General features: G+C 57.2%; 1 protein-coding gene across 1 annotated transcript in view; it reads left to right on the top strand.

Moving 5' to 3' along the window:
- The window catches only part of VOLCADRAFT_87444 (uncharacterized protein), a gene marked incomplete at both ends in the record, with an annotated part of 26,754 nt that continues 17,147 nt past the window's right edge, over positions 1–9,607 (top strand). The window contains 15 exons of the mRNA XM_002947214.1: positions 1–37; positions 486–519; positions 938–1,941; positions 2,092–2,344; positions 2,667–2,922; positions 3,243–3,347; positions 3,951–4,127; positions 4,445–4,544; positions 4,891–5,016; positions 5,910–6,004; positions 6,481–6,597; positions 7,383–7,442; positions 7,901–8,217; positions 8,733–8,793; positions 9,242–9,251. Of these exons, the coding sequence (XP_002947260.1) occupies positions 1–37; positions 486–519; positions 938–1,941; positions 2,092–2,344; positions 2,667–2,922; positions 3,243–3,347; positions 3,951–4,127; positions 4,445–4,544; positions 4,891–5,016; positions 5,910–6,004; positions 6,481–6,597; positions 7,383–7,442; positions 7,901–8,217; positions 8,733–8,793; positions 9,242–9,251 (2,752 nt within the window). The remainder of the gene's footprint in view (positions 38–485; positions 520–937; positions 1,942–2,091; positions 2,345–2,666; positions 2,923–3,242; positions 3,348–3,950; positions 4,128–4,444; positions 4,545–4,890; positions 5,017–5,909; positions 6,005–6,480; positions 6,598–7,382; positions 7,443–7,900; positions 8,218–8,732; positions 8,794–9,241; positions 9,252–9,607) is intronic.

Raw genomic sequence — 9,607 nt, 5'->3', positions numbered from 1 at the left:
ATGAATGTGAGCAGTGCCGAACAACAAGTACGTGAAGGTACGTACACAGCACACCATTGAGAGAGCACTTGGTATCATATTGTAACACAATGAAAAAGTTTAAAGGCTATGCATTTACACAAAGGACCTTCCCACATATAGCTTTTCGGGCATGTCTCGTTTCCTCGACAGTGTTAGCAATTGCTGCAGTTTCTCCACAGTTCTTGCCGCATCAGCATTCAATTTGGGATTTAATTACTTTCACGTTTTGAGTTATTGACTGCCTTTGTCGTCCTTTTCTAAGCCTCAGGCCTCCGGTCCATCGGCAACTCGCCTTCCTTTTTCCGCCTATTTGCCGCTCCTCCTCATCCCAAAAGCCTGAAAAGATTAAATATAGGTCCAAATCATCTGAGATTATGATATCAGGGCACCAACTGGCATTGTAACCCTTAACGGAGGCATTCAAGCCGCACCCTAGGCCGTGCCCATCGGCTCCGCGCTTACAGATCCATTCACTATAATAGCCGAGACAAGGAACACGTGAGTGATGCAGAGAGGGTACGGAGCTCAACTCGATACTAGTGCGTCGAGCGTCATTCAGAAGTGTATCTGATGACCCTATCCCTAAGCTGACGGGAGCACAGCCAAACAGCTAAACGAACCACAGTTACGCACAGAAGCAGCGACCTGGGAAGCGCAGCTCAGGAGGCTCGCTGCTACACTGGGGCCGGGCCTAGGCCAGAAGCCCGGTGGAGGGAAAAGGGGAGGTGACCCGGGGCCTTCTTCTCGTTCGGGTGCAGTGGCGGTAAGGAGGGCAAAAAGAAGTGCGAGAGCAAGGTCCTGATGCTGCCGGGGCAGCCCCTGCAGCAGCAGCAGCAGCCGTGTGGTGGATTATCCGCGTTACTTGGTAACGGTGCTTCCAACAATCTTACAGTTTCCATCGCCACCACGGCCACAGCCGGCCCCCTGCGGGATACAGCTCCCGAACAGCGAGCGGGGTGGATACACTGCGGACCGTTGGAGGAGCCTTAGCGGCGCCAGCTGAGAGTGCCAGCACGGTAGCGCCGGCGGCGGCGGTAGAAGGCAGCATGTCCCCTACATCACGGCCGAGCCACCGCGAGATGCTTATCCTGCCAGAAGAGCAGCCATCGCAATCACTGCCGCCACAGCTGCAGCCTCAGCAGCGGCCATCGCAGTCTCAGGTACACACACCGGCACAGCAGGTGCAACCGGACGTGGCGCTGGCCGGCATAGTGATGTCGACTATGCCGGTAGCGGAGGTGGCTGCCGTGCAGGCGCAGGCACCCGTGCTGGCCCTGTCTCAATATGATTACACTGCCAACCCCACCACGCCGGGCGCGGCGGTAAGTGGCGGCATTATCAGCATGAGTGGAGGGGATGGAGGCAGTACTGAGCCCGGTGGCGGCGCCAGCCGCAGGGCCCTGTCCGTGGTCCCTCCCGGCGGCTTGGCGCCTGTAGCGGATCTGCTGTTGGATGCAGAGGCCTCTACCCTGGTACGGCAACTGGGGCTTGGCAGCTACGACGACGATGCTGGCGGCAATGTTAGTGATGGCGATGGTGGTGGTGGTGGTGGTGCTGCTGCTGCTGATGATGATGATGATGACCGGGTGGCAGCGGAGGAGGAGGTTGGAGGTAGAGGCGGACTCCGCGGTCGCAATAATGGTTGCGGCACTGTGGCAATAGCCGGTGGAGACTGCGGCGAAGTCCCTCATGAAGGGCCGCTAAAGCGAGGGACCACACAGCCAACAGGACCAGCGCCAGCAGTGTCGGAAGGAGCTCAATGGAGGACAGCCACAGGGCTGCCGTCAGCGGCGGCAGCCACGGCTGGGCCAGCAGCGGGAACAACTGGCACGGCGGCAGGTCCACGACGTCGGGCTCCCCCGGGCACACCCCGGCAGCCCCGACCGGATGAGCTTGGGCGGACAGAGTACTTCTCCGCTTGTGAGTGTGAATATGCCCACCCGTCATTTCAAACTACTTCACGACCGCATGTCCACATGCACATGGTTGAAGCATATGATACCGGTGACCACCTTACTCCCGTGCTTCCGTACTCGCCCTTAATGTTTTCGTACGTCCTTACATTCACAGGCCCCACTCAAGGTCTGGAGTACCAGACTATCCTGCGGGTCCATAAGCGGGCTATCTTGTGCGGCGCGGTACGGAAATGCTCCAGGGGCGGCGGTGGCGGCGGCGGCAGCGGCTCCCGTGGACCTTCTTGGCTGTTGCTGAGTGGCGGCGAGGACGGCTACGTGTTGTGGGACCTGGGACGGTGCAGGCCTCTCCTGATGTCTTTGGAGGAGGAGGCGGAGGGTGTGGGGCAAGTCGCGGAACAGGGACAGGGGTCAGGCTCCGGGCCGGGCGCAGGGCTTACTGCTGCAGCTGCGTCGACGGGATCGGCTGCTTCAGGAGGGGACTCCGAGGCGCCCGAACATCGAACTGCGGTCAGGCGAGTGGACGGAAGTAGAGTTGGGTTTTACAGTTTTAGGATTGGGTCTTAGTGAGGGAGAGGAATGGTGTAAAGCAGCAGCCGGCGGTGAAAGCAACCTACTGTCTGACACAAAGTGCAAGTCCAAAACCGACACATTGACACAGCGACCCACCTAGCCGTTCCATCCGCTGACGCCGCTGACCAAAGGACGGCGCTCCCCGTTGATTCGCCGCAGGGCCCAGCACCTACCTCGCCCACCTGGAGCCGTAAATTGGGGTGCTGTAAAGCAGATCTTATCTGTGCGAATGCGGGTGGGCGCGGCTGTATCCGATTCGGATACAGGTCAGGATCCAGGATCTGGTGGATTCGATCAGGGGAACGTGGAACGGGTTCGCGACGGCGGAGGCGCGGGCGGTGGCGGTGGCCTCGGCATGGATGTGGGCGGTGACCACGGAGACGAGATGGATGAGCGTATGGCAGCTGCATGGCAGGTATGAGGAGGTGGAGAAGAGGAAGAGAAGGGAGGGAAGGGAAGGGAAGGGAAGGGGAGGGGAGGGAAAGGGAGGAAAAGGAAATATGCTCCTCATCCTTCCGTTCGGCAGGCTTGAACGGCTTAGATAACGTACACGCCCATGCATGTAAAGCCGCTTTCCTTTCCTTTCCCTTTCGCACGCGAAGATTGCGGCTGTAGGATACTAATTACTGTTCGCTGTCGTGTTCTGGCCGCAGCAACACACACACACATGTATACCTCCAGTACGCCTCTGTTCCCCTCCTCCCCTCCGGAATCTTAACCACCTCATTCGTACAGGGCGCGTCGTACCGCAACATGATTACGGCCGTTGCCTTTGTGTCAGATCATCGTTGGGCCACGTGTCACCCCGGGGGTGCTATCCGCGTGTGGACTGCGGACACGGTGCGGGTTGGGCTTGCACGGGGTGGACGGGGAGAGGGGTGAGGAAGGGGAGGAATAATAAAGGGGAGAGGTGGAGAGGGGTGAGGAAGGGGAGGAATAATAAAGGGGAGAGGTGGAGAGGGGTGAGGAAGGGGAGGAGAATAAACAAATGCTTCAGTTCTAAAAGACCCAAACGCGCCCAGTGCGTGTCCGTGTGTATCGATGGGTGGGACCTCTGAGGCGGGCGGTTAGCTTCGGAAAGGAGGTGAGAACGGGTAAGGGCTAGTTGGGTTTGTTCTTGCAGCTAGGGCACGAAGACAGGAGAGGGATATGGTTGTATGGCGGTGTACTAGGAATTAAAAAGTTCGCCGCAGGTTATGGGCGGGTCCGAAAATGGCATCATAATTGGCCACAAAAGAATCCCGACTTGCACGTGTGCGTAGAGGAGGGGCCTGGTGTGCCCGAAATGTGCAGCCCATTTGGTGTGGCACCACCCACGTTTAAAAATGGTCATACACATTCCCCACATCTTTGCCACCAGCTCTCTCCATTGCGTCCCTCGTCTACCCACTTCAACCCTGTGCTGCCGCCTCGTGGTATGCCGTACATCATGCTGCAAAACAGTCGTACACTTCCGCCACGCTGGAGCGCACCCTGAATGGCCACGTGGGCTACATTAACAACATCTCGTCGTACGGCGGTGGGCGTTACGCCATCACCACGGGACTGGACACCACGGCCCGCAACTGGGACCTGTGGGAAGGTCGGCAGCTGTCCGTGTTCAAAGACCACGAAAATGAGGTACGTAGGTGTTAAAAGGTTTTGATGTTGTAAGGTAGGCGTTTAAAGGTAGGCGTTCTAATGTTCTATGAGTGTGTCCGTAGTTGCGAACTTAAGGGGATCGCCCCGTGACCTGATCCGATTACCGTACATCTTTTCATATGCCGTACGGACGTACGAACAGCCTGCCCTGGTAGGAGACAGGGCTGGGCAGAAAGGGTGGCGGAGCAGCAGCGGTGATACGTGCGGCAGAGAGAGAGAGAGAGAGCTTGTATGTACTCCCCTCTTGCTCATCCCCACCTCCCCGCCCTCTCCCTCTCTCGTTCAACCTACGGAAGGTCACTGCTGTGGCGGTGATGGAGAGTGGTCGTATGGCCCTTACGGCGGCGGAGGTGGTGCCCGAGGTGGCGTCTGCGATGCTGTGGGACCCCGCATCGGGTGAGTCTGTATGTGTGCCTGTATGTGTGTATGCAAGTAAGTTCCATTGCCCTCGCTGCCCGCCCTACCTGCGTTCCTGGCAAGCAAGGCTGGTGAGCTGGTTGGGTGTATACGTATGGCCGTGGTCATCAGCTCCCCGCCTCGTCTCATGTGCCATTTCTCCCCTCACCCTCAACCCCTCTTCCCACGTCCCAGCACCCAGACCCAGCCTAGCGCAGCCAACCCCAAACACACCTATTTGTCAGACCTTCGGTGAAGCTACACGCACTAAGCCTCAGATACGTACATACATACATACATACACCCGTGTACATATATACACACGCACTCACGTACACGTTTGCAGGCAAGTTGCTCCACACGCTGTCGGGTCACCACGGCTGGCTTTTCGGTCTGGCGCTGAGTGAGCGCCGCAAGATTGCTGTGGCCATCGGGGAGCATGCCACCCTGTTCATCTGGAATATCGACACGGGTGAGCTGGGTGCTTTGCCAGGAGTGGGGCCGGGGATTGGCGTGGGGGTGGGGGAGTGGGGATGGGGGAGTGGGGTTGATTGGAGTGGGGTTGGATTCGGTTTGGCGTGGAGATACGAGGGGGTGGCTACGGAGAGGTGAGACTGTAGTCAGGTGGTGGTGAAGTAATGGAGTTGGCTTTTAGGCGGATGGAGGATTTGTGGACGGAGTTGCCCAACGCGGCTCTGTGAAGTGGGGAAATGAAGTGGATAGGAGCGTGGAGCGTGGGGTTTCGGAGCGTGGAGCGTGGGGTTTCGGAGCGTGGAGTTTCGGAGCGTGGGTGTCCTCCGCGGGTTTGGGAAGCCTTGGGGACTCCTTAATTTGAGCTGTAGGTTAGGGGGTTTAGGGTTTCTAGGGACGTGCAGTTGGTTGGGTGGTTGGGTAGTTGGGTGGTTGGGTCGGTCATAATGCGTTGCCTTGAGTTTGGTATTTAGTGCACGAGCGATACTACCGCTCTGTGGATGGCCTTTCCTCTCTCCCATCCCTCCCTCCCTCCTTTCCACTGCACTGCGCCGCGTTGTCTACTTCTCTCACCACGCATATAACCCCTGGGACCCGCATCTTCCTCACCTTGCCTCATCCGCGGTTCCTTATAACGTACATCCCCCATACATTCCTGAAACCAGCCTGCCAGCCGCATAGACGGGCTTGGAACTGTTGTTCCCCTTTCCTAGCCACCCGGGTGTTCCCTCCCGCCGATCTTCCCGTTCTCACTTCCCCTCACAACCCTCCTTCTTACCACCCGCCTCTCCTCCTCAACCAACTTCTCATCCCCTCTGGACTCACTTCCCCCTACACACCTTTCATCCGCCTCACCCACCCTTTCAACCCCCCCCCCGCGTCTCCCACCCTCAGGTGACTTGCTGTTAGCTAAGGTGGTGGCATCCGACGGACTACAGCGCTGGGCCTCAATCAACAGCGACGGAAATTTCCTGTGCTTCGGATCCGCAGTACGTGTGTATGTGTATGTGTATGTGTATGTGTATGTCTATGTCTATGTATGTATGCATGTATGTATATATATGTGCATGTTACAGCTGCTGCAAGGGTTGGATCTGTCCTAACCAGGGGGGGGATGAGATGGTCCGCGAGCTCGCCACGGATACCCCTAGGGTGTGTGTGTGTGGGGGGGAGGGTAGCCAACGTGAAGGATCGGAAATGGCAGCCTAGAAGGCGGGGAGGACGGACCCGGGTCCTTGAGAACAGCAGGATATGCTGCGTCAAGGTTTAATGTAGTGGGGCGCCTGAAAACAGGAGGTTTCGGCATGTATAACGACTTACCGTACTAACGGTACCGACGGGCTCAATGCTGCATGTTAACCGTATTTCTGGTGCGTGGGTGGATCTGTTTCCGTACTTTAAGGGAATCTCAAGGAGCGACCGGTCTCGGAATAATCATGCCGTACTGTATGTGCATACCGTACAGGAAGGTGTCGTACGTGTTGTGGAGACATACTACGGCTGCGAGCTGGCTCGTTTCGACTCCACTTGGGTAGACCCAGACTTCCATTCCATCAGCGCCTGCTTCTTTTGCGATGACGAGGTGCGTCTGTCTGTCTGTCTGCCTGTCTGTCTGTCTGTCTGTCTGTCTGTCTGTCTGTCTGTCTGTCTGTCTGTCTGTCTGTCTGTCTGTCTGTCTGTCTGTCTGTCTGTCTGTCTGTCTGTCTGTCTGTCTGTCTGTCTGTCTGTCTGTCTGTCTGTCTGTCTGTCTGTCTGTCTGTCTGTCTGTCTGTCTGTCTGTCTGTCTGTCTGTCTGTCTGTCTGTCTGTCTGTCTGTCTGTCTGTCTGTCTGTCTGTCTGTCTGTATGCGTGTGGGGGCTGATATTGGCGGTAGGACAAGATGGCGGCGGAGGGGGTCAACCCAGGAGGGAGGTGGGTGAGAGTGTTGGTACATGTGCGGGTATGGTATTGGGTGCGGCTGAAGGAGGGAGGGAGTAAGAAACCGCGAGAGGCTCAGGTGCTGACTTAAAGCAGCGTCGCGTACAAGGCCCAGGACTAAAACATTACAATTCAATCCTTCGGTTCAACTTCTGTTGTCTTCTGCGGTACACGCTTCTTATTGTTGCGTATGTAAACATCGTTCACACTGTTTCGGTCGTAGGAAAGGACTGGCATAGATAAGAGAAGATGACATTTCCGTTGCTTCAGGCAATCCCCGTCAAGTTGTGTGGTCGCCGTAGCTGTGTCTGTGTGTGTGTGTGCCGCACTATACGCCAGCTGCTATAGCCCAAATCCTGATTCCCCTGATTAAACCCTTCCACTCCCCCCGGCCCCTTCCACTCCTCTTTCCCCCGTCCGCTCCCGACGACCGTTGACTCCTCCCTTCAGCTGCATGACGACCCAGAGCACTGGACCAACAAGTTCCTGTCGCTCCAGGGAGACTCGGACGTGAGTAAGAGTGCGGCCCCGGATCTGTTTATACGTACGTATGTATGAACGTATGGGCATGTGCGCGTGCATGTTTGTGTGCGTGTGTGTGTTTTTTGAGGTCCACAATAACCCTCTCTCCAATACCTATCGCACGGCGCACGCTATCTATCGTTTTGGATATTATTCGGTAATGTGGGTTCGATTTGGTGACCATTAAATACCCTTTTCCGTTCATTTCGCATCTAATGCCTTTCTGCCCGAACCGAATCTACCCCTCTTCTTGCCCTTCCGCTTCCCTTTGCCATTACAACTACACGCAAACTCACGTCCACGCAAAACACCCAACCCTCAACATGCACACGCATAAATACACGCAAAACCGCACACGCACATGCACATGCGCGCACTACAAAGCACACCCGTGTTTTGGCACACGTGTTTTAACGCACGCGATGTCTCCCTCCCACCCACCGCAGGTGAGCTGCCTCTTCCGGCCGCTAACCACGTCGCCCTCCATGAGCCATAACCCAGCAGGGATGAGCAATCAGAAACAGCTACAGCCCCAACCGTCTCAACCGCCAATGGCGGGGGGCTTATCGGCCCTGGCGACCCCAGGGGCTGTGTCCATGTTGACGTCGGGATGGGGGACCACGGGAAGGGGCCTGGGCCTGGGCCGAGGTCTTGGTCTAGGTCTGGGCGGCTTAGGTGTCAGTGTTGGCAGCGACGTCGGCGGCAGCAACAAGAGCATGGTCCGAGCCAGGGTCCTCCACAGCGTCCGAGCAGCCGCGGCGCTGTGAGTCCGTTTGCCTAAACGTGTCTGCTGTGTTTCTGTTTGTCTCTCTGTCTGTCGGTTGTTACAATGTGTGTCTGTTGTGACTTTGCAAGTCAATTGGAGAGCGAGGGATCCGGCAATGGGAAGGGGGCTGGAGGGAAGAGGGGCTGGAGGGAAGAGGGGCTGGAGGGAAGAGGGGCTGGAGGGAAGAGGGGCTGGAGGGAAGAAGGGGCGAACGGGGATAAAAGGAGGTGGAGGAGGTCACGTGGGAACAGGTATGCGGGTTCTGGGTGCTATGGGAGGGTGAGGGGAAGAGGAGCATGTGGGCGCAAGCGCGCAGGACCGAGGGCGCGCAGAAGGGGAGGTGTGGGCAGAGGAGGCACGAGGTCCCTGAAGCGTTTCCCCTTATGCTCGGCGTTTGGCGGACCTTATCCGGACCTGGATTCTCTTCCTTCAAACCCTAAAACCAATTTTCAAACCCCAAAATCGTTCCCAAACCCTAAAACCGTTCCCATACCCTAAAACCACCCTCTCAGGGCCGCTATTGGTCGGGCCGCCGCTGCTGCGAGTAATCATGAGGCAGATGATGCAGATCAGGTGTGTACGGGCTGTACGGATGTACAGACCGATGCACATTCGTACATTCCACTTTTCATTCGCTGAATACGTCACCAGAAAATAATACTTATGGACCCCGTCCTTCACCTCCACAGTACGATTTCATTAGCGATGGCGATGGTGATGGCGGCGGATGTGATGGCTGCGGCGGTTCCGAAGTTGCTGGTGGTGGCGGTGGCGCCGGCGGCGGCAGCGGCAGTGCTTCCAAGGTGATAGCGGCCGTCAAGGCCTACTCCATCACTGGCGGCGGTGGTAGCAGCCGCGGCGGTGGTGGCGGCGGCCGTGCCGTTAACAACCACGGTAGTCGTGGCAGCAGTAGCGGCGGCGGCGGTGCAGTGAGCTATGGCAGCAGTGTCCGGAAATCCGTGGCGCTCCGCAAAGTGGCCCCGCTGCCTGCCCGATTGGAGCGCATCAACACTGACTCAAGGGGTTTGACGGTGCGTGAGAGTGTGTGTGTGTGTGTATATGTGAGAGAGAGAGAGAGAGAGAGAGAGAGAGAGAGAGAGAGAGAGAGAGAGAGAGAGAGAGAGAGAGAGAGAGAAAGAGAAAATCTGTGTGACAGAAAGGATGTGTATGCGTGTGTGTGGAGTTGCGCACATTTTTTGCGTTCGATGTGGATTACACATCGTACTGTGCTGTGTTGTATTGCACCACTGTTCCTCTCTGCGCACTGCCGCACCTCGCCGTACTGCTTACAGTCACCCACACACCCACACACCCACACACCCACACACCCACACACCCACACACCCACACACCCACACACCCACACACCCACACACCCAAACACCCA

The sequence above is a fragment of the Volvox carteri genome (genome assembly GCF_000143455.1).
Source record: "Volvox carteri f. nagariensis unplaced genomic scaffold VOLCAscaffold_5, whole genome shotgun sequence".
NCBI lineage: Eukaryota > Viridiplantae > Chlorophyta > Chlorophyceae > Chlamydomonadales > Volvocaceae > Volvox > Volvox carteri.
This window is presented reverse-complemented; position numbering and strand designations above follow the sequence as displayed.